This window comes from Chanos chanos, chromosome 13 (assembly GCF_902362185.1).
Source record: "Chanos chanos chromosome 13, fChaCha1.1, whole genome shotgun sequence".
Taxonomy (NCBI): Eukaryota; Metazoa; Chordata; class Actinopteri; order Gonorynchiformes; family Chanidae; genus Chanos; species Chanos chanos.
Window position 1 is genome coordinate 23,022,800 of NC_044507.1, and position 24,795 is coordinate 23,047,594.

The 24,795-nt window shown below is 47.5% G+C and overlaps 1 protein-coding gene across 1 annotated transcript in view; it reads left to right on the forward strand.

Moving 5' to 3' along the window:
• shank1 (SH3 and multiple ankyrin repeat domains 1) overlaps positions 1 to 24,398 on the forward strand; it is a 64,337-nt gene extending 39,939 nt beyond the window's left edge. The window contains exons 15-26 of the mRNA XM_030790118.1: positions 10,982 to 11,064; positions 11,325 to 11,449; positions 11,612 to 11,747; positions 11,912 to 11,992; positions 14,675 to 14,683; positions 15,048 to 15,074; positions 15,176 to 15,232; positions 15,865 to 15,977; positions 16,221 to 16,338; positions 17,570 to 21,165; positions 21,870 to 21,871; positions 23,489 to 24,398. Coding sequence (XP_030645978.1) covers positions 10,982 to 11,064; positions 11,325 to 11,449; positions 11,612 to 11,747; positions 11,912 to 11,992; positions 14,675 to 14,683; positions 15,048 to 15,074; positions 15,176 to 15,232; positions 15,865 to 15,977; positions 16,221 to 16,338; positions 17,570 to 21,165; positions 21,870 to 21,871; positions 23,489 to 24,398 — 5,257 coding nt within the window. The remainder of the gene's footprint in view (positions 1 to 10,981; positions 11,065 to 11,324; positions 11,450 to 11,611; positions 11,748 to 11,911; positions 11,993 to 14,674; positions 14,684 to 15,047; positions 15,075 to 15,175; positions 15,233 to 15,864; positions 15,978 to 16,220; positions 16,339 to 17,569; positions 21,166 to 21,869; positions 21,872 to 23,488) is intronic.
• The last annotated feature ends 397 nt before the right edge of the window (positions 24,399 to 24,795 follow it).

Below are 24,795 nucleotides of genomic sequence, written 5' to 3' on the forward strand. Positions count from 1 at the left end.
TTTAGTCAGAACCGTATGAGTCAGAACCATCAGTCTATACCACATATAGTCAGAACCGTATGAGTCAGAACCATCAGTCTATACCACATATAGTCAGAACCGTATGAGTCAGAACCATCAGTCTATACCACATACAGTCAGAACCGTATGAGTCAGAACCATCAGTCTATACCACATACAGTCAGAACCGTATGAGTCAGAACCATCAGTCTATACCACATACAGTCAGAACCATATGCGTCAGAACCATCAGTGTATACCACATACAGTCAGAACCATATGAGTCAGAACCATCAGTGTATACCACATATAGTCAGAACTGTGTGAGTCAGAACCATCAGTCTATACCACATATAGTCAGAACCGTATGAGTCAGAACCATCAGTCTATACCACATATAGTCAGAACCATATGAGTCAGAACCATCAGTCTATACCACATATAGTCAGAACCGTATGAGTCAGAACCATCAGTCTATACCACATACAGTCAGAACCGTATGAGTCAGAACCATCAGTCTATACCACATACAGTCAGAACCGTATGAGTCAGAACCATCAGTCTATACCACATACAGTCAGAACCGTATGAGTCAGAACCATCAGTCTATACCACATACAGTCAGAACCGTATGAGTCAGAACCATCAGTCTATACCACATACAGTCAGAACCGTATGAGTCAGAACCATCAGTCTATACCACATACAGTCAGAACCGTATGCGTCAGAACCATCAGTGTATACCACATATAGTCAGAACCGTATGAGTCAGAAACATCAGTGTGTGAATCAGAACCATTAGTTTGTGAGTCAGAACTGTCATTCTGTGGGCAAGTCTGTGAGTCAGAACCATCAGTGTGTGAGTCAGAACTGTCATTCTGTGAGTCAGATCTGTCAGTCTGTGAGTCAGAACCATCAGTCTGTGAGTAAGCACAGACAAAAGAAGCTTGATTGCTTTGACATCCAGTGGTGTTGGTAACCAAGTACAGTTTCAGTTTCTCACTGTCACTAAACATTACTTTAATGGATGCATGTAATCATAATTCCAAACCAATCTTTCACTGCAGGGAAGGTGTTGACTCATCATGGAAGTGACTGTAGCAGTCTAAGAACAATGGGCCTCGTTCACCAACCGTTCTCAAAAAGAAATGTCTTAAAACCCACTTGCGCAGTTTTCACAAAGATTCTGACATTCACCAATGTTTTCTTATTTGGGATTTGTTCTTAGATAAGAACAGAATCTATACACACTCAAGAGCACACTTATGCACATTTGAGTGCTGACATGTTTGTGCAAAATAATTGTTAATCGCGTTTACTTCTATTCTACAGCTGTATGATATTATAGGATTTAAATTACAATAATCTTTTGATCATTTATAATATTTTTAATAATTATTTTCATTATTTTACAAAGCATTAAAATAAATAAACACTACGCTAACACTTCATGTAACACTCCAGAATGTAGTGCATATTTTAGTCATAGTTTTAGTTACTTTTGTACAATGAACAAAAAGAGCAATATGAGTATATAACAGTTGATGGAGACTGTGATAAGTGAGCAGTAGTTTTACATACACTACTTATGGGTTATCCCATCTGAAACCAGACAGGCTGTAAAGCAGGTGTGTGAGAATCAGTCAGTTTTACTTTAAACATGTGGATAAATATTAAAATACCTGGACAGAGGAGACACAGCCATTGTAGCCTTCGCTCCTGTCTGCTACTGTACACGCATTACATTGAACCATTAAAGCGTTAGCAGAAGTGATGGCTCAAGCTACTTTTTGGTTGTTAGAAAACAACTCAGAATTGCGAGAAATAAAGTCAGAATTGTGAGAAATAAATACCAGATAAGGATTTTTAAAAAAGAGAAAAACTCTGTTTTTTTTAGTGTTGCTGCCGTACCCTGCTACAGTCCTAAAGAACACAGAGCTGTGGCTCTTCCCCACGCCTCCATACCCAACCCTGGCCATGCCTGATCAGAGCCCTTCATTTAAAACTACATTTAAACTACAGCTTAAATTCAGGCTCTAACATCTTGTATAAATGGTGAAATGATTGGGATTCCAACGTCTGGCTCACACACAGCCTATAAAGTAACTTGCTCAGTGAGTTTAGCTTACAGTAATGGGGCACCAGAGGGTTGTTGGTTCAGATCCTGCTGTGGGGCCCTCAGCCTCCCTGGTAACTTTATGCATTCCTTTATAATTCCTCGGAAGCCTCATAATTAATAATTAGTAACAAAATAACGACAGATTAAGGTTGTTGCTGAGTTAATTACGTGGGTCTCGTGTCTTGCTGTTAGCACATTAAGGGCCAATCAGAATGAAGATCAGACTGTACTCAGAACAGTCATTCAGGCTTGACTGACTTACAGTCAAATAACTGAAACCTTCTGCCACCAGTGAGCTGAGTCTGATTTCTTTTTTGCACAAATATCAGAGTTGTAATGCTGAAAAATTGTGTCATCTGAACTAACCTACAGGAGTGTTGGTAAATCATATACCCCCTGGTTTGGAGTGTGGTTCACTATCACCACTCAGAGTGCAGTCACCAAACACAGTCAAACAGGCAGTGACTCTGGGAAAAGGCTTCCATTTTTATGAATGGGAAAGCTCTTGATAGACACACTCACTCAATTCCAGTTGGTGGTAAGAGAGAGAGGGCGGGAGGAGAGTGGTGTATGTACTGCTGTGTGTTTGTCATCTTCATGTTATATGCCTGTGAAACTGCTGCTCTGCATTTGAATGGCATCTCCCAACTGATAGGTTGTGTGTTATTGCAGCAGGTGCCTAAGGAATTGTGTGTGTGTGTGTGTGGGGGGGGGGGGGGTCCTTTATATTCTGTATGTGTGTGAGATAGAGAAACACACTGCAAACAAACCCAGCCACCTCTGAATGCCCCCCCCCACTAAATTACCTCATTTCTCTCTTCTTTTTATGCTAAACCACCTTAACCCCCCCCCCCCCCCCCCCCCGCGCTCTCTCTCTTTCTCTCTCTCTCTCGCTCTCTCTGTCGCAGTCACAGAGAACCATCTCTCTCTCTCTCTCTGTCTCTCTCTCTCTCTCTCTGTCTTAAGTATGAAGGGGTTGGGAGAGCTAGGCCCTCGTTCTCACTTTCTCCGTCTCTCTCTCCTCCTCTCCTCCCCTCTCGCGGCTCGCGCTCGCTATTCTCTCACTGGAAGACGAGGAGGAGGAGGAGGAGGAGGAGGGGGGGGGATATGGCGATGGGAGGATGCGGAGAGGAGGATCTCTCACTCTCCCTTTCCCTCTCTTCTTCCTGGCCGTCCTTAGGCCCTATGAATCGCAGCGTCTGGTTCATTTACAGGTACCGGCTGTTTTTGCCTTTTTCTACCGTCGCACAGCTCCAGGGAGAGAGGATAGGATGGAGGAAGGGAGAGGAGAGAAGGGAGGGGGAGAGAGCTCCGTGTGTGTGTGTGTGTGTGTGTGTGTGTCTGCATGTGTGGACATAGCAGGAAAGCTGGAGAGATTAGAGCGGTTGATGGATTGACAGACAGGGATGTGTTGCGATGCATGTGTATTTGTGTGTGCGTGTTTTGTACGTGTGTGTGTGTGCGTGTGTGTGTGAGAGAGAGAGAGGTAGCGAGCAGCTCGCACAGCCCGGTGTGTTAGCCAGCGTAGCACATCTCTCACTGCTCCATCTATGTATTAACGCCAGGGTCTTTAGCTCTCTTTCTGTCTCTCTCTCTCTCTCTCTCTCTTTCTCCGTCACTCTCTCTCTTTCTCCGTCACTCTCTCTCTCTCCTTTTCTTGCTCTGCTTATGCCAGAGAGCCTGTGTATAAAGTCTACCTCCACTGACCAGCCTGTGCACACACACCACTGATCACAGCTGCTTTTCTCGCTCTGTGTGTGTATGCGTGTGTGCGTGTGTGAGATACAGTGAGAGCATGTGCCGTGGTCTATTAGCTGCTTTTCTCGCTCTGTGTGTGTGTGTGTGTGTGTGTGTGTGTGTGTGTCTCTGTGTGTGAGAGAGATCCAGTGAGAGCATGTGCCGTGGTCTATTAGCTGTTGATTTGAAGAGAGATGGTAGCTAGTGTAAACAGGATTGAGTATTGATGGTGCTGCTGGTTTGTTCTTAGAGCCTGTGTGTGTGTGTGTGTGTGTGTGTGTGTGTGTGTGTGTGTGTGTGTGTGTGTGTGTGTGTGTGTGTGTGTGTGTGTGCTAGTGCGTGCGTGTGTGTGTGTGTGTGTGTTGTTTTAGTGTGTGTTTGTGTATGTGTGAGTGTGTGTGTGTGTTGTTTTTGATGCCTTATGTTCATTATGTTTGTCTTGTGTTTTCACGTCTGTTTTGCTGTTTAAACACATCATAGACACCATTTGGGATGTGTCCTTGTTGGTAATTACACATTTGGAGATCACAAAGCTGAGCTTCATTTTTCATAGCCCTGCAGAGTTTCTTTGTGTTAATGTGCAATTTCCCGATGAGTTCTGCAATTTTTGGTTGAACTTTATGTTGATAGTGTTGTGTTGTGCTGTGTTGCTATGGTGTTTGCTGTGTTGTGGTGTGGTGAATTGTGTTGTTTTGTGTTGTTCTGTGTTATGTTGCTGTGGTGTTGTGTTGTTTTGTGTTGTTCTGTGTTATGTTGCTGTGTTGCTGTGGTGTTGTGTTGTTTTGTGCTGTTCTGTGTTATGTTGCTGTGTTGTTTTGTGTTGTTCTGTGGTGTTGTGCTATGTTGTGGTGTGGTGTGTTGTGTTGTTGTGTTGCTGTTATGTGAGTTGTAGTTAGAGTTACAGACTGGATAGAGCATGTACGTGTACATGTATGTGTTTGTACATGTGTGTTTGTGTATGTGTGTGTGTGTGTCTGTGTCTGTGTGTGTGCAACAGTAAACGAGACAGAGAAATGGGAGTTGTTTGTAACATTAAAAATGGGTGTGTCAGTTTTAGACCAGACCATTACTTTATGCTGCACATCAGTTCATCCCTTCATTTCTTTTATCTGGGCAAAGATGAGTGGGTGATATAGAGATTGGCCATGTTAAGCATTTTTGGCATCTTTTCTTTCTCTCTCCAGAGGGATAACACCTCTCCCTCCCTCCCTGTCTATCTATCTATCTATCTATCTATCTATCTATCTATCTATCTATCTATCTATCTATCTATCTATCTATCTATCTGTCTGTCTATCTGTCTATCTATCTGTCTGTCTGTATGTCTGTCTGTCTGTCTGTCTGTCTGCATTGTGCTCTCAGCTGCACAGTGAAAGAGAGAGAAGTGAGGACAGGCTGACTGAGAGGAGAGGAAACTAATATGTACAGAGAGAATGAGAAAGAGGAGGACTGGTTACTGTGTTTCTGAGAGGGTTTATCTCTGGTTTAGAGACCGAGAGAGAGAGAGAGTGAGAGAGAGAGAGAGAGAGAGAGAGAGAGAGCGCTTTTCAGAACAGATGGAGAGAGTTGTGACCGTGTGTATACAGTAGGATTACCAGCATGTGGCTACAGTATGGTACATACTCACAGACACTCACACACCTGTGTCTCACACACACACTCACTTACACACAGACACACACACACCCATACTCACACACCTGTGTCCCACACCTCTCTCTCTCTCTCTCTCTCTCTCTCTCTCTCTCTCACATTCCCTCACACACACACACACACACACACACACTCAAACACTCACACACATTTTCATGTTGTCAAAAGTCTCTTCCCATGTACTCAGTCAAACACATGTGGACATAACCATGGCATGTCCACTGCCCGGTCACACATTACACACACACAGTGGCAGAGTGCATGTCTGACCCATGAATACAGGAGTCCACAGCCTGTTCTGAATCAACTCGAACTCTCCTTAAACATGCAGCCAATCAAAACGCTGGATCTCCACTCGGGGCTGTGTGTTTGACAAACACCCTCCAATATGGGCACAGTCTGCCCTCACAGCAGGCCTGTGATTCAGCCCTGTAATTAGTAACATATCTTTAAAAAATATATTAAAACACACAGTTTATATTTAACCTCATCCGTGGTTTTAAAATCGCACTGCTGAAATCACTGGGCGCAGTTATACCTCTTCACTGATTCAGAGTCATTCCTATTCACTGATTCAGTCATACCTATTCACTGATTCCGTCATACCTATTCACTGATTCAGAGTCATTCCTATTCACTGATTCAGCTATACCTATTCACTGATTCAGTCATCCCTATTCACTGATTCAGAGTCATTCCTATTCACTGATTCAGTTATACCTATTCACTGATTCAGTCATTCCTATTCACTGATTCAGTTATACCTATTCACTGATTCAGTCATTCCTATTCACTGATTCAGAGTCATTCCTATTCACTGATTCAGTTATACCTATTCACTGATTCAGAGTCATTCCTATTCACTGATTCAGTTATACCTATTCACTGATTCAGTCATCCCTATTCACTGATTCAGAGTCATTCCTATTCACTGATTCAGTTATACCTATTCACTGATTCAGTCATTCCTAATCACTGACTCACAGTTGTAGCTATTCACTAATTTACTGTGACTGAAACCAGCTGAGTCGAGCCAAAAGAATGACACAGTGATGCTAGATCACAGGTCACTTCTCTCTGACCTGTTGCCTACACAACCACCTCATGCAACTACACATCCAGTTTCTCTGACCGTCCCACTCATACCCCCTCCGCTCCGCCACACTGTCTGATTGCTTCGGTGGTATGTTCTCACTGTGTTTGTTAATTGACTGTGGTGTATTAGGCCACCGTATGTATTTATTCATATTTTCCTTCTCATATTTTTAATTTTTTGGAAAATTTTGTTTGATTGTTTGATCTTTGTCTGTTAGTTTGATTGACTGATTGTTTTGCATGTGACCAACTTCACTGCCCTGCTGGCTCTTCAGTAATGATAAAGTCTGTTTTGACCAGTATAGAATACTTAATTTATTGTGTATTAGTTTGTTAGGTCATCTCTCAGACTGTCAGAGGATAACCATGTTTAACTGCTTTGTTTCCTTTAGGAAGAGAAGCTTGGTGATTTATTCTGTCCAGTATGACTATACACTGCTCTACACTGTTCACGTTAGCCCGTTAGCCTGTTAGCCTGTTAGCCTGGCCATCTCCTATTTCCATCTCTGACTGTTGCTTAGGCAACCGCCAACATCTTACTTACTGTGCTCATCGCACACATAAACAGTGCATATAGAAATTTCAAATGCAGCTTCTACAATATCTGTGTCAAATTCTATAATGCAGAGTTACATACAGCATATAGCGGCCTTTCCCATACATCAGTCATTCTCATACATCAGTCATTCCCGTACATCGGTCATTCCCGTACATCGATCATTCCCATACATCGATCATTCCCGTACATCAGTCATTCCCATACATCAGTCATTCCCATACATCATCATTCCTGTACATCAGTCATTCCCATACATCCGTCATTCCCATACATCAGTCATTCCCATACGTCCATCATTCCCATACATCAGTCATTCCCGTACATCAGTCACTCCCATATATCAGTCATTCCCGTACATCAGTCATTCCCATACATCATCATTCCCGTACATCAGTCATTCCCATACATCCATCATTCCCATACATCAGTCATTCCCGTACATCAGTCATTCCCATACATCATCATCCCCATACATCAGTCATTCCCATACATCAGTCATTCCCATACATCAGTCATTCCCATACATCAGTTTTCCCCATTTCCTTTACCATTTTTGCAACAGAGGTGAGCATCTCTGATAAAAAAATATCAAATATTCTTTGTTTGTTGGAGTAGATGGTGTGTCAGAGAGCCAATCACAGAGCTGGCTGCAGTGGAGTCCCCGCCCACTGGAGCAATGCAGGAAGTGTTTTAGTCAAGGGCATATAGGCAGTGAGAGGAAGCGGAGCCAACTGCTCTACAGAACACACCTTGTTTTCTCACAAGCATCTGGCAGCTACACCTCTTCACCCGCTGCTCCCTACAGCTCTCACAGTCACTGACACAGTCACTGTCACTGTCACTGTCACACAGTCACTGTCACTGTCATTGTCACTGACACAGTCACTGTCACTGTCACTGTCACTGTCACTGTCACACACACAGTCACTGTCACTGTCACTGTCACAGTCACTGTCACTGTCACTGACACAGTCACTGTCACTGTCACACACACAGTCACTGTCACTGTCACTGTCATTGTCACTGTCACTGTCACTGTCACTGACACGCACACAGTCACTGTCACTGTCACTGTCACTGTCACTGTCACTGACACACACACAGTCACTGTCACTGTCACTGTCACAGTCACTGTCACTGTCACTGACACAGTCACTGTCACTGTCACACACACAGTCACTGTCACTGTCACTGTCATTGTCACTGTCACTGTCACTGTCACTGACACGCACACAGTCACTGTCACTGTCACTGTCACTGTCACTGACACACACACAGTCACTGTCACTGTCACTGTCATTGTCACTGTCACACACACAGTCACTGTCACTGTCACTGTCATTGTCACTGTCACTGTCGCTGTCACTGACACGCACACAGTCACTGTCACTGTCACTGTCACTGACACACACACAGTCACTGTCACTGTCACTGTCACAGTCACAGTCACAGTCACAGTCACTGTCACACACACAGTCACTGTCACTGTCACTGTCACTGTCACTGTCACAGTCACAGTCACAGTCACTGTCACTGTCACTGTCACTGTCACACACAGTCACTGTCACAGTCACTGTCACTGACACTGTCACTGTCACACACACAGTCACTGTCACTGTCACTGTCACACACACAGTCACTGTCACTGTCACTGTCACACACACAGTCACTGTCACTGTCACTGTCACTGTCACTGTCACTGACACAGTCACTGTCACTGTCACTGTCACTGTCACAGTCACAGTCACAGTCACTGTCACTGTCACTGTCACACACACACACAGTCACTGTCACAGTCACTGTCACTGACACAGTCACTGTCACACACACAGTCACTGTCACTGTCACTGTCACACACACTGTCACTGTCACTGTCACACACACTGTCACTGTCACAGTCACTGTCACTGTCACTGTCACACACACTGTCACTGTCACAGTCATTGTCACTGTCACTGTCACTGTCACTGTCACTGTCACACACACAGTCACTGTCACTGACACAGCCACTGTCACTGTCACACACACAGTCACTGTCACTGTCACTGTCACAGTCACTGTCACTGTCACTGTCACAGTCACTGTCACTGTCACACACACAGTCACTGTCACTGTCACTGTCACACACACAGTCACTGTCACTGTCACTGTCACACACACAGTCACTGTCACTGTCACAGTCACTGACACAGTCACTGTCACTGACACAGTCACTGTCACACACACAGTCACTGTCACTGTCACACACACAGTCACAGTCACAGTCACTGTCACTGACACAGTCACTGTCACTGACACAGTCACTGTCACACACACAGTCACTGTCACTGTCACACACACAGTCACTGTCACTGTCACTGACACAGTCACTGTCACTGTCACTGTCACACACACAGTCACTGTCACTGTCACTGTCACACACACAGTCACTGACACAGTCACTGTCACTGTCACTGTCACTGTCACACACACAGTCACTGTCACTGTCACTGTCACTGTCACTGACACAGTCACTGTCACTGTCACTGTCACTGTCACTGTCACTGTCACACACACTGTCACTGTCACTGTCACACACACTGTCACTGTCACAGTCACTGTTACACACACTGTCACAGTCATTGTCACTGTCACTGTCACTGTCACTGTCACACACACAGTCACTGTCTCTGACACAGCCACTGTCACTGTCACACACACAGTCACTGTCACTGTCACTGTCACTGTCACTGTCACAGTCACTGTCACTGTCACACACACAGTCACTGTCACTGACACAGCCACTGTCACTGTCACAGACACAGTCACTATCACTGTCACTGTCACAGTCACTGGCACTGTCACTGTCACACACACACATACACACACACACACACACACACACACACACACACACAGTCACAGTCACACACACTGTCACTGCCACGCACACTGTCACTGTCACTGTCACACACACACACACACACACACAGTCACTGTCAGAGTCACTGTCACTGTCACACACACAGTCACTATCACTGTCACTGTCACACACACAGCCACTGTCACTGTCACACACACTGTCACACACACGGTCACTGTCACAGTGGCTCCACGCTGAGTGGTCTGACCTCTGCAACCTTTGGCTTGAAAGGCTTGAACAGGCCAACCACGTTTAAACTCATCATCATCATCGTTGAAAGGCTTGAACAGGCCAACCACGTTTGAACTCATCATCATCGTTGAAAGGCTTGAACAGGCCAACCACGTTTAAACTCATCATCATCATCGTTGAAAGGCTTGAACAGGCCAACCACGTTTAAACTCATCATCATCATCGCTGTCGTCTTCTTTTGTCATCTTCGTCGTCATCCTTGACCAGTTGACATTGCTGTGACTGGAAAGTGGAGCAATGGCTTTGTGTTTGATTGGTTAATGGAGTTGGTTGTAGAAGCAGACTGTGGAGGCTGATGAACTTTAGGAAGAGGAAATGAGTGATGGTGTAGAGAACAGAAGCAGGAAACAGTGGATGAAGCAGTCTGCTGTGTTCATTCATGTCCCATGACTCCTCCCTCCTCCTCCCTCAGGATACACACTCCCTCCAGCTACAGTGGAGCTGTATGTTCCTCTGACATATCGTTTAGCCTTCATCTGTACTAATACACAACTATACATCTTTTTATCCATCTAATCATACTCACATTATATATTGAGTTTCTTCTGTGTAAACTATATTTTCTTTTATGTACTTCTTCTCATTCTAACTGCTCTGCCTTGACCATCACTCTTTCTCTCTCTGTCTCCCTCTCTTGCCCCCCCTCCCTCTGTCTGTCGTTCAGTGACTACATAATTAAGGAGAAGACGGTGCTCCTGCAGAAGAAAGACAATGAGGGTTTTGGCTTCGTGCTGAGAGGGGCCAAGGGTAAGGTAGTACATGTACTCTGTCTGTCTCTCTCTCTCTCTCCCTCTCTCTCTCTCTCTCTCTCTCATTTTCCCTGTGGTTCTCTCTCTCTTCTCTCCTTCTCTTTCTCTCTCCCTCTTTTTCTCTCATTTTCCCCTCATTCTCTCTCTTCTTCCTCTTTCACTCCCTAGCCGTTTCACACACACATGAACCCTGTTGGAGTCTGATAAATAAATCTGACCACTCTTAGCTGCTGACCTGCTGTGTGTTGACCTCTGTAGCTCAGACCCCCATAGAGGAGTTCACTCCCACTCCAGCCTTTCCAGCACTGCAGTACCTGGAGTCTGTCGACGAGGGAGGCGTGGCCTGGAGAGCCGGTCTACGGATGGGAGATTTCCTTATTGAGGTCTGAGCACCGCTGCATCATGGAACTTGTAGTCAATTTACTCCTCTGCACAAGTTTAAACCTCACAAACAAATAGTTTTAACAAACAGTCGTAGTCGTGTCAGCCTGACATGCACTCACTCAGCCCTTCCTCTGCACGTGGCCCCGCCCCTTTGTCTCCAGGTGAATGGGCAGAACGTGGTGAAGGTGGGACACAGGCAGGTCGTCAACATGATCAGACAAGGCGGCAACAGCCTCATGGTCAAAGTTGTCATGGTAACCCGTAACCCTGAGATGGAAGAGGGCTCCAGAAAGAAGAGTAAGAGGGTGTAGAGAGTGATGATGGGGAAGGGGAGGAGGGTCAGGGCTCATAATAAAACTGATAATACACGCTAGTCCTCCCATTAAGGATAAAAGTTTACATTCAAAATGCTACTCTGATTAGCACTTATGCTTACCTTTTCATTCTCTTCCCCCCCCCAGTCCCGCAGCAGAGTAAGAGGCTGAGCACGCCTGCTATCGCTCTCCGTTCCAAATCTATGACCTCAGAGCTGGAGGAGATGGGTAAGAAATGGGAAAGAGAGAGAGAGAGAGAGAGAGAGAGAGTGAATGAATGAGGAGGGCAATACCTTGGGGTTGGGAGGTGAAAGGACAGGTTTGGAGGGACAGTTTCAGAGGACGACAGAAAGAGATGAATTAGATGAATTACATTAAGCTGAAAATAACAGTGACCACTGTATTACAGAGGAGGGAGAAAACAAAGAGAAACAGATGGTTGTAAACAGAGAAAGCACAGAGAGACTCTGACTTAAGAGGGGAGTTCTGTGAATCTCAACGCATTTCACTGTTCTTTCAGACGTACCACTTTGTCACTACCAGCACCACCACTGCAGGTAACCCACCCAAAAAATGACCCCCTCCGCCCACCTGTGTATTTCTCCTAAATGCCCCCTAACCCCACTCCTCCTGCACCATCGGTTTTATGGAAGTCTGCTTCCCCCGGTTTCCAATCCCCAGCACCTCCAAATGGCCACACACCACCAGCTACAACAAGCCCACGGCCTCGTGCAGGAGCTGTGTGTGTGCGTTGCCGTGGCAACGCTGCAGGGGGTGGGCGTTGCTGGAAAGGGAGACTGTGGCCTGTGTGTGCTGGCTGGCTGACTGACGGACTGGGCATGGCTCTGAGCATGCTCAGTCTGCACCCCCAGAGTGATTCAGTGAGAGAGAGAGAGAGAGAGAGAGAGAGAGAGAGAGAGAGAGAGGAGAGAATGCTGGGGAAATCTCACAGACCCACACTGCCTATTCAGTCCACCAATCCCCACATTGTGCCCTCAGCAATGGAACAGCGACCACAGGGTCAGGACAAACTTAATCCAGTGTTGTGTTAATAACCACTGAAAATTAATCAGCCAATCAGTTTACCAGCCGCCTACTGAACACACTCTGCCTGCACGGAGTACTGTTGTCTAATGCATGTCACTAAATGATAGTGTGGACGTTAAGATAGGCAGACGTCCCTAACGGTTCTCGTCTCCTCTAAGACCACTCCACTCCCTCACTGTCTGTGCTCCTCCTCTGACTCACACACAGCATGTTCACCTCCTCAGGATCTGGACCACACACCCGAAGCCCCAGTGTCTAATACACCCTCCACACGGGTTAGCTCCACTCAGTGTCAGGCCAGTGCTGCAGTCCCACAGCCTATTACCGCATGTCTTATTACTCCAGCAAACAAACACATCAACAAACAACAACATGCAGCCCACACACACATCAGTGGAGGCAGTAATGACTATAGTATTACCACTGGTTGATTGGCAATTATAAGCTATGTTATCGTAGAAAGCAGTTCTCTCTTAATGTAAATACAACTACTTAGACCTACTGGAATTCACTGTGCAGAGAGTGAAGTGGGATGATGTTTGTAGATCCTGTATTGGTCTATGGTTTGATGCAGTTGTTAAAAGAGGAAAAATGCACTGCCTGATCTTATCTGCAGGCTGTAAAACTATAACCTTCTGAAGTGGTCTCAGTGGGACTGGTGTGTGGCGGAGAGTTTGTCTCAGCCATCTGTGTATTCTAATGTACTGAATATGCTTCCCAGAGATCCCTCCTCAGCGCGCTCATCTCCGTCAACGTTCCAGCGTCCCAGTTCACCCAGTAGCCCAGCTCTCACAAGAGTGAAGACCACTTGTATGAAGATCTTACTGTACTTTATACAGAGTGTCATAGGGGTCGTTTACTGAGGGGCACAGGGGTCATTTACTTAGGGCACAGGGGTCGTTTTGGGAAGAGCGCGTGGTCTTAGCGATAAGCACATCAGGTTTGTGGGGTTTTTCCCGATTTCTTTGGGTTGTTTACAGTAGTACTTTGTAAGACAGTAGCTGTAGTTACTTGTACAGAGAAGTTATGGACTTAAGTAATAGGTAGTATACTGCAAGCAGCATACTGAGATATTTTTGTAAAGCTCCATGTTTAAAAATTGACCCTTGTTTTGTGTCCTTTCAATACTCCCTCTTCTACATGTGCACACACACACCTGTACCACTCCAACACATTCTCACACACACACACCTGTACCACTCCAACATGTTCTCACACACACACCTGTACCACTCCAACACGTTCTCACACACACACCTGTACCACTCCAACACGTTTCTCACCCACACACCTGTACCACTCAAACACATTCTCACACACACACCTGTACCACTCCAACATGTTCTCACACACACACCTGTACCACTCCAACACGTTCTCACACACACACCTGTACCACTCCAACACGTTCTCACACACACACCTGTACCACTCCAACACGTTCTCACACACACACCTGTACCACTCAAACACGTTTTTCACATACACACCTGTACCACTCCAACACGTTTCTCACATACACACCTGTACCACTCCAACACGTTTCTCACATACACACCTGTACCACTCCAACACGTTCTCACACACACACCTGTACCACTCAAACACATTTTTCACATACACACCTGTACCACTCCAACACGTTTCTCACATACACACCTGTACCACTCTAACACGTTTCTCACACACACACCTGTGCCACTCTAACATGTTCTCACTCTCCTGAATCCCTCCTTGCACACTGTATGTGTTTTGAACTGTCTGGCCCCCCTAACCATACTGATCTTTAACCCTGTTCAACTCTTTACCTGTTCATCTTTAACCCCTGTGCTGTTTTGGTGCATGCCCGCTGGGGACCGACAGTGGACAGAGGTGAGTTATGGTCTTACCTGAAATCTACTCTCTCTGGTGATGATGACGGTGTGTGCGCGCGTGTTTGTGTGTGTGTGCGCGCGTGTGTGTGTACGTGTGTGCGTGTGTGTGTGTGCGTGTGTATGTGTGCATGCATGTGTGTGTGTATGTCTGCATGCATGTGCTTGTGCGTGTGTGTGTGTGCATGTATGTGAGCTGCTTGCATAGTGATGAATGACATTGTGCACATGTGGATTCATGACTGTATTTGTGTTTTGAGTGTCCTGTGAATTTGTGTAAATGAAGTATTTAAAGGTGCATTGTGTGAATGCCAAGAGAGAGCCCTGCTCAAACACTGTCATTTCCCCATTTGCTCTTTCCTCAGCTTCTGCACCATGGAAAAAAAAATCAGGTAGAGTGTTTCTCCCTCACTCATGTGTAGACTACAGAGGGTACTGCTTGCCTATTGAACGTTCATTCACTATGCTCTTTCTCTGTCCACGTGTCTTACAGAGTTCGAGTCTTCACAAGCCACAGAGAAGAAGAGGACAGTTTATCAGATGGCTTTGAGTAAGAGCCTCAATGCAAATCCACACTCATCACTGAGGAATTAGTGTGTGAACCAAAGCTTCTCAGAGTTTGGAGATGGATGAACTAAAGTTTCCTCTCCTCTATTTCTCTCTCTCTCTCTCTCTCTCTCTCTCTCTCTCTCTCTCTCTCTCTCTGTCTCTCTCTCTCTCTCTCTCTCTCTCTGTCTCTCTCTCTCTCTCTCTCTCTCTGTCTCTCTCTCTCTGTCTCTCTCTCTGTCTCTCTCTCTCTGTCTCTCTCTCTGTCTCTCTCTCTCTCTGTCTCTCTCTCTCTGTCTCTCTCTCTCTGTCTCTCTCTCTCTCTCTCTCTCTCTCTGTCTCTCTCTCTCTCTCTCTGTCTCTCTCTCTCTCTCTCTCTCTCTCTCTCTCTCTCTCTCTCTGTCTCTCTCTCTCTCTCTCTCTCTGTCTCTCTGTCTCTCTGTCTCTCTCTCTCTCTCTCTCTCTCTGTCTCTCTCTCTCTCTGTCTCTCTCTCTCTCTCGCTCTCTCTCTCTCTCTCTCTCTCTCTCTCTCTCTCTCTGTCTCTCTCTCTCTCTGTCTCTCTGTCTCTCTGTCTCTCTCTCTCTCTCTCTGTCTCTCTCTCTCTCTGTCTCTCTCTCTCTGTCTCTCTCTCTCAGATAAACTGGATGAAATTTTAGCAGCGGCACAGCAGACTATCAGCACCAATGAGGCGCCGGCATTAAGGGGTCAGGGGACAAAGAGGGACAGAGGTCGTGGCCTTTACAATGAGGTAGAGTAACTGTGTTTTGTGTGTGTGTGTGTGTGTGTGTGTCTGTGTGTGTTACATTAGGTTTGTGTATATATTTTTTTCATACTGCCCTAAGGTATGTATCGATTTAACGGAAATATGGAAATCAATCATTACTTTAAAAATGTCAGAATTGTGTTTCATTAAGAGCAAAATTTCACTATGGTTAGAATTTCTCAATTCTCTCAAAACACTTAACATTTTGCCCTGTTTGCTCCAAAACAGACAAATTATGACCAATCAGGGATGGGAATGGCTCCAGGGGCGGGGCTAGGCTATGACCGTGGGCAGTTTGTGTCCGCCCATGCCCCCCCGCACGGTATGCTGCGACAGAAGTCCATCGGTGAGGCTGTCTGTCCGTCTGTCCGTCTGTCCGTCTGTCTGTCCACCTGTCTGACTGTTCATCCCACCATGCAAGCATCTGTTTGTAGTATCTGTATCTTATAGCTTCGGTGTGTAAGACATCAGTGATGTTTTTGTCAAGTGGGCTACCGCAGAATATTTTGGATCTAGAGAATTGTGTGGCTAAGACCAGTCCAGGACTAGTCTTCTGGCTGAGTAACATAACCCTGATACTGGACAGATTAGATTTACAGTTCAGATTTACCATGTCATGGTTTCTCACATGTAAGCATTAGCAGTTATGCTGGACTTCTGATTCCCAGTTTACCCCAGAGGGTTTGTTTGTTTTAGCGTATCCTGCATGTATCTGAAAAATATCACTGTTTATCAGAGTTCTCTGGAGCTGAAACATTTTCTTTTTCTGCTTTAGTTGCATTACTGTTGCGGTTGTGCTTCGTGGTTGTGTTGCTGGCTAATGCTTTTGGACATTAATGTTGTATAGGCTTATAGTATGTATAGCTTGTAGCTTATTGTCTTTAGCTTCTAGCGTTTAGTAGAGTTTAGCCGTTGTTTGGGCGTCTTCTGTCTTTGGACTACAGGACATATATATTTCAATGTGAAACAAATACAAACATGATGTGATTCAATAACCAAAAACTACCACTCACCCAAAGAGGAGAAAAATGCTGCTGCTAGGTTACAATGAGCAACGGTTTGGTCAGTAACAGAGAGACACATCACGAAACAGACAGTCAGATGAAAGGACAGACGGACAGACTTACAGACAGACAGACGCACCAACAGACTTGCAGACAGACAGACGCACCAACAGACAGACCAACAAAAAGACAGATGGACAGACCTACACACAGACAGATTTACGGACAGACCTACAGACAAACTGACAGACAGAAAAACATACAGACGGACAGACGGACAGACTTACAGATGGGCTCGCTACATGATCTCCATAACTTACAAGCATCTGTTCTCATTCTTCCTTAACATAACGCCTTCCCTTTCACTACCTTTCTCTTACCCATGTGCTCTCCTATTCACTCTTTTCCCGTCTCACTCCCTTCATTCTCTCTCTTATTTTCTTTCACTCCTTCCCTAGGACTCTTTCAACTCTGCTCAGAAAAAAAGTCAGTTTACCTGTCACATCCTTTCACCTCATCCCTTCATCTCCTCATCTCACCCTCTCCTGACTCCTCTTCTCTTCCGCTCTGCAGGGGTTCCTGAGGAGGAGAAGCAGTATCTTCATCCTCCTGCTATGAAGTTCTCTCGCAGTCTCTCAGTTCCTGGTCCAGACGATATCCCCCCTCCCCCAACAACGGCCCCTCCCGACCCCCCTTTCTCCTCTGCACCTCCTCTGGGCTGGAGAGGCAAGACGTCCCAGCAGCCTTCTGTTTCCGTATCTCAATCCACCTCCACCTCTGCCCACTATCAGCTCTACTCTCAGTCTGCGCATTTGAGCCAAGGCCCGAGAGACAGGACTGCTGTTAGTGCTGCAGGACCGGGAACAGTGGACCACGCGCCCTCGTACTCTCACACGCCAGCTCCCAGCAGGACGGCATCCAGGAAGGTGGTGGGATACACTACAGACTCTACTGCAGCTGCAGGAGCAGGAGGGCCTAAGACAGCAGGTTTGAGACGGGGTTACAGCAATGCGGTCCCACCAACCAGCATTGCCACAGTGACACCCCAGCAGCAGCTGCCCTCCACCCAGACCCAGGCCTCCAGGGCGGATCGTGGTGCGCCGGGGGCAGGGGAAGGCGGTGTGCCAAGAAGTGGAGCCCGGAGAGGAAAGGGGCCCCTTGTGAAGCAATCGAAGGTGGAGGATCTGCGTTCGGGCCAGGGTACACTCGGGGGGAAAGATTCCATAGAGAAGAGCTCCATCCCCATTCCCACCATCATCGTCAAAGCCCCCTCCACCAGCAGCAGCGGCCGCAGCAGCCAGGGCAGCAGTGTGGAGGCAGAGCCACCCCAGCCAGGAGAGACCGAGGCCTCCAAACCTCCGCCGGGTGCTCCACCACCTGCACCCACAGTTCCCCCACCCGCTCCTCCCTCTGTGCCTGCTCCTCCACCCCCCTCACTGCCTCCACTGCGTGCCCAGGACAGTCTGGATTTCACCAGCCAGTTTGGTGCTGCCATAGTGGGTGCAGCACGCAGGGATCGGGAGCGCTTCCATGAGGCACGCAGGAAGAGTGCCTCGTTCTTCCTCTCGGCTGAAGAAGAGTTGGCAGGAGGAGGTGGAGGAAAGACACAGACCTCCCAGCAGCAGCAGCTCAGTTCCCAGCCTTCGCCTCGCTTGCGGCCCTCCAAATCCATCGATGAGGGCATGTTCTCCGGGGACACTTTCATCCACCATACCCGGAGCATGCCTCCAGCCTTTGGCCTGCCGGAGTACTCCTCACCTGCACCCCCAGGAGACTACCAGCCCAAATCGGTGCCTGCTGACTTCTATGGGGCTGGGGGCCGGCAGCAGCAACAGCAGCCCACCTCCACCACCACCTTCATCCACCCGCTGACTGGGAAGGTTCTGGACCCTTCGTCTCCGCTCGGCCTGGCACTGGCAGCCCGGGAGCGAGCCCTGAAAGATGACAGCCGCATACGCAGGGAGAGGGGCACAGAGCATCATTTCAGCCGCCAACTCTCCAGCGTAGGCCCGTTCCCCACATCTGTCGCTCCACACTCTCTCCTCTCTCACTCTGTAGTGTCCTCATCCACCATCACGTCCTCTGCCGCCCAGTCCTCTGGCACCTCCTCTTACCTCGTCACATCCTCCTCTTTGGCTGCCACCACCACTTCCACCCGACCTCCGTCCCCAAGGATCCTTCGTGGAGCTGGGGGCAGTTGGGGTGAGGAGGCAAGTGGTGGGGAGCGAGGAGAGAGGGAAGCCGGAGGGTCTGCAACCACACGAGAGGGGCTAAGAGTCCGCTTCTCAGAAGACAAAACCATCCACACACACCACTACCAAGCGCAGAACTACCAGCCTACCTATAAGGAGAGAGAGAGAGAACGACAGAGGGAAAGGTCCCGTGAAAGAGAGAGAGAAAGAGAGAGGGAGAGAGAGATGGAGAGGGCTCAGGTGAAACAGCAGCAGCAGCCACCTACACAGGCTGCCTCCCAGCAGGCGCGGCGCCCCTCCTTCCTGAGAATGGAGAGTGAGGCTGGGGCTTACATGCTCTCTCTTACTCCTCCTTCTCCTCCCCCAACAACTGCCCCTACTCACCCATCAGAGAGGACAGGAAGAGAAGGGGGCAGCGGTGTGGGCCTAATGGTCCTCCCGCCTCCAGCACCATCTGTGGATGCAGATGATGAGTTTGTGTTTGCCGACCCTCTCCCTCCTCCTCTGGAGTTTGCCAACAGCTTTGATCGAGGTCTGGGAGGGATATCAAGCTACTCTGGCATGATGGCTAACAACCTCACAGCACAGCAGCAGCGTCACCCTCCACCCCCTCCTCCACCTCCCCCTCCTCCTCCGCCCCCCCAAAAAGACAGTTTCATGTCTGCCTTCCCCCCTCACACACCACTTCCATCACCCCAAGCAGGGGATTCCACCACCTCAAGCCTCACGTCCTATGACAGTGAAGTTGCCAACCTCACCCAGTCTGCCCCTTCCCCCTCACCATCCTCTCCAAATCCACTCCCGCCTCCTTCCCCATCCACCCTGCAACCCTCTGGACCTCCTCCACCACCCTCTGTGTCCCCCCCACCTCCTCCCACCTCCTACAGACCTTTTGGCTTGTCCCAGTCACACCATCTGTACAACAGCACACATCCAAGCAGTCGCTCATCCCCAACTCCTCCACCGCTCTCTGTAGCACCCCCTCCTGCGTACCGCAGCTCCCAACAGATCTCCTCCACTGTTGCCACATCTGCCCCTCTGCGCGGCACGTTAAGCCACACCACAACCATTAGTTCTGCCGCCGCCACCACCACTACTGCTGCCACAACTACAACTGCCACTGGCTCCATTAGCCCTTACACCCAGCGTACGGCAAGCATCACCACAGTAGCCGCTGGGGCTAGCCGGCGAGCCAGCACGGAACAGCACCCTCTTCCAGCCGCAGCCACCAAGAGTGGTGAATCCCAGGATACAGTGGTGGATTCTGGGATAGAGGAGCTGGACAGCCGCAGCAGCAGTGACCACCACCTGGATAACATCCTGGCCCTCAGCGGGGCTGGAGTCAGAGAGAGGATGGAGAGAGGTATGGGGGGAGTGGGAGGAGGAGGAGAAAGAGGTGGAGTTGGAGGAGGAGCAGAAGGAGACAGGATGAGTGGAACAGACCTCCTGGAGTCCTATATGAGCTACTTGGATGGACAAACTTTTGAAATGCACAATGCCAAAGCAGGCAGCACTGCCTCCACTTACCCCAAAACACAGAAGTATCGTGAGGGCAGCCGAGCCATCGACCTGCGCCGACAGTCCAGCACTGCTCCTCCCGTCTTTCACCGCCGCAGGGAAGAGGATGAGGAGGATGAAGAAGAAGCAGATGAGGGAGAAGAAGAAGACATGAGTGCTCGGGATGGTTATGGCCTGAGAGACGGGCATGCCTTAGCTCGTTCTTCTCTGATGTACTATGACCGTCCCCGTACGCCAGAAATGAAGCCGCTGTGGGGCGACGGGACACCTGTGTCAGGACAAAGCATGGGTGAGGGAGGGGGTCAGACTGGGGGAACGTATTTGGAAGGGCGTAAGCTGCATCCACCCATGTCCAGCATGAAGGCAAGCATCATCAACGAACTAAGCTCTAAATTACAGCAGAGGAGTAAAGGCATGGAGAACTGGGGAGCTCAAAGATCACTGAGCAGACACAGGTTTGTTAGTATGTTTGTCATAAACACAAGTGTGTGTGTGTGTGTGTGTGTGTGTGTGTGCATGTGTGTGTGTGTGTGTGTGTGTGTGTGTGTTTACGTGTGTGCTTGTGTGTGTGTGTGTGTGAGTGTGTGAGACCCACTGATCTCGATGTAAGTATCTACTGTGTGGTGAAGAATGAAAGACTGTTGTTAACAAGGCATTCCTCACTGGGAGTAAAATGGGGGAAGAATCAGAATCAGAATTTAGTTTATTGCCAAGTAGGTTTATCCCTACGAGGAATTTTTCTTGGTGTGTTGGTGCACCATACAAATACAACACTAAAGTACAACGAACAGTAACAAGTACTGAAACACAAACAAAAACACCAACATTTGAACAACACGGAAACGAGGAATATGATTCTGTGTTTGATGACACAGAATCATGTCATTCAAATTCGTCTTTGCAGCTCTGTGCTTTCTGCTGTCTCACTCAAATTGTCATCTGTACACACAACATCTGTACACACAACATCTGTACACACAACATCTCGGCTGCTCTGATATCGAACGCCTTTGAAATGCGTTTGTCATGGAAATATACATTCCAATGACGATAAAAATCCGATCTTTAGTGCAGCCCTAATGCAGTGCAGAGTGCAGTGTTATATAAGTGATTATTACAGCATAGCGTTGGTGATTATAACAATCTGGTGACAGTGATTAGAGCGGTCTGGTAGTAATGAGTATAACAGTTTGGTGTTACTGATTATAACAGTGTTCTGTTGGTAATTTTAACAGTGTGGTGTTGGTGATTATAACAGTGTGGTGTTGGTGATTATAACAGTGTGGTGTTGATGATTATAACAGTGTTCTGTTGGTAATTTTAACAGTGTGGTGTTGGTGATTATAACAGTGTTCTGTTGGTGATTATAACAGTGTTCTGTTGGTGATTATAACAGTATTCTGTTGGTGATTATAACAGTGTGGTGTTGGTGATTATAATAGTGTGGTGTTGGTGATTATAACAGTATTCCGTTGGTGATTATAACAGTGTGTTGGTGATTATAACAGTATTCTGTTGGTGATTATAACAGTATTCTGTTGGTGATTATAACAGTGTGGTGTTGGTGATTATAACAGTGTGGTGTTGGTGATTATAACAGTGTGGTGTTGGTGATTATAATAGTGTGGTGTTGGTGATTATAACAGTGTGGTGTTGGTGATTATAACAGTGTGGTGTTGGTGATTATAACAGTGTGGTGTTGGTGATTATAATAGTGTGGTGTTGGTGATTATAACAGTATTCTGTTGGTGATTATAACAGTGTGGTGTTGGTGATTATAACAGTGTGGTGTTGGTGATTATAATAGTGTGGTGTTGGTGATTATAACAGTATTCTGTTGGTGATTATAACAGTGTGGTGTTGGTGATTATAACAGTGTTCTGTTGGTGATTATAACAGTATTCTGTTGGTGATTATAACAGTGTGGTGTTGGTGATTATAACAGTCTGGCGTTAGTGATTATAACAGTGTGGTGTTGGTGATTATAACAGTATTCTGTTGGTGATTATAACAGTGTGGTGTTGGTGATTATAACAGTGTTCTGTTGGTGATTATAACAGTATTCTGTTGGTGATTATAACAGTGTGGTGTTGGTGATTATAACAGTCTGGCGTTAGTGATTATAACAGTGTGGTGTTGGTGATTATAACAGTCTGGCGTTAGTGATTATAACAGTGTGGTGTTGGTGATTATAACAGTGTGGTGTTGGTGATTATAACAGTGTGGTGTTGGTGATTATAACAGTATTCTGTTGTTGATTATAACAGTGTGGTGTTAGTGATTATAATGGCCCAGTATGGCTTTATTTATGAATATAAATAAATGAATAATATTTATGAGATTTGATATGTTGGTTATTACTTAAATAATGTTAAAGCTGTCAAAAGGTGCCTAGTTGGAGTGGTAACACAGTCTCTGATTTTTTCCACCCAGCATTTTTAATTCATTGCTCTGAAACTATGTTTGTGTTTTGACAAACAAGTTCTGGATCTGTGAGATCTCACAGTTAATCTCCACTCTTGGCTTGCTCAAACATTCCTGCTCCAGTGTGCCAGTCAAAAAGTTCTTGGCCAAATATAATTATGCACTAAGTGCACGCTCTTACAGTCTTAATGTGAATGTTGAAACTGCAGATTGCTTTCTCTGTGTCCTACATTTAATGAGGTATCTGTGCATGTTTTTCTGATCATCATCAGACAAATGTAACTGCAGTGCTCCTTTCCGCTGCTTCTCTCTTACTCTTCTCTCTCACTGCAGTGTTCTGTTTCTCCATCTCTGTCAGGTTTTCAGAGGACTCCACCGCCGCGCTGAGCCCTCCGTCTGCCCGTTCTCCGTCACCTTCTCCAATGCAGCACTCTCAGCCTTCCTTATCCCCCTCCCCCACACCGGCCTCTCAGCCTCCCCTCTACCCAAACTGGGCTCGCTCTCCATCCCCGCAGCCTCCTCCTGCCGTCTCACAGCCCCCCGCCCGCTCCCACTCTCCCGTCTCCCCTTCCTCTTATGCTCCATATCCCACTTCACCCAAACACCGCCCCGTCTACCGCACCAAAGCGCTGGAGTTTCAGTTCATCCCCAGCAGAGAGTCTCGCAAGGCAGAGTCGCCTCATGCCCAGCGTCGCCGTGCCCCCAGTCCCCTCATTTCGCCCTCCGACAGACCCAAACTGGGTCCTCCGCGTCCCTCCTCCCTGCCTATTCTCCCTACCACCCCTCTCTACAGCAGCCTGTATGAGCTACGGGGCTCCATCACTCCACCCTCCCCCGCCCACCCCCTCAGTGACCCCTATTTCTCTCCGTCGCCTCCGCTCTTCGCTCCATCTGGTGCCCCTCCTCCGCCCAACTCCTCCCTGGTTGTGTCTCGCTCCCTTTCTCCTACTCACTTTTTGTCAGGGACCTCCTCACCTCCCCTGCACCCAATTCCTCCACCAACCTGCCTGAGTTACCCCCACCTCCCTCCTCCCTCACCCACCAAACCCTTTGCCTCCAAGCCCCTCCCATACTGGACCAAGTACGATGTGGCTGATTGGCTGGGCTACCTGAACCTAGGTGAGCACAGGGAGCGTTTCCTTGACAACGAGATTGATGGCACGCACTTGCCGTCCCTCACCAAGGAGGACTATCTGGACCTGGGTGTGACCAGAGTTGGCCATCGCATGAATATAGAGAGGGCACTAAGGAGAGTGATGGACAGGTGAGAGGAGAGAAGGAGAGAGGGGTGAGGAGAACAAGATGAGGAGCAAAGAGGGAGAAGTGAACAACATCTGAGAAAAAGAGAGAAGGAGAGTTTGATCAGGGAGAGGTAGAGAGAAAGAGAATTAAAAAGGGCTTAGGAGGAGAACATTGAGGACTGTGAAGCAGGAGGAGAACATTGAGGACGGTGAAGGCCACTGTAGGAGCACTTGGGAAAGTGTCGGGAGAGTAACAAACAGGCGAGAGAAAGAGAGAGAGAAAGAGAGGCTGCAGAATAAATCAAACTGATGTGAAAAGCCTTTTTTCCATCCCCCTGCCTCAGGCCGTCCTCAGGTCCCTCTTCTGGTTCCCCTCTCTCACTCTCTCCTTAAGACTGACACACTGAAAAATAGAGGGAAGAAC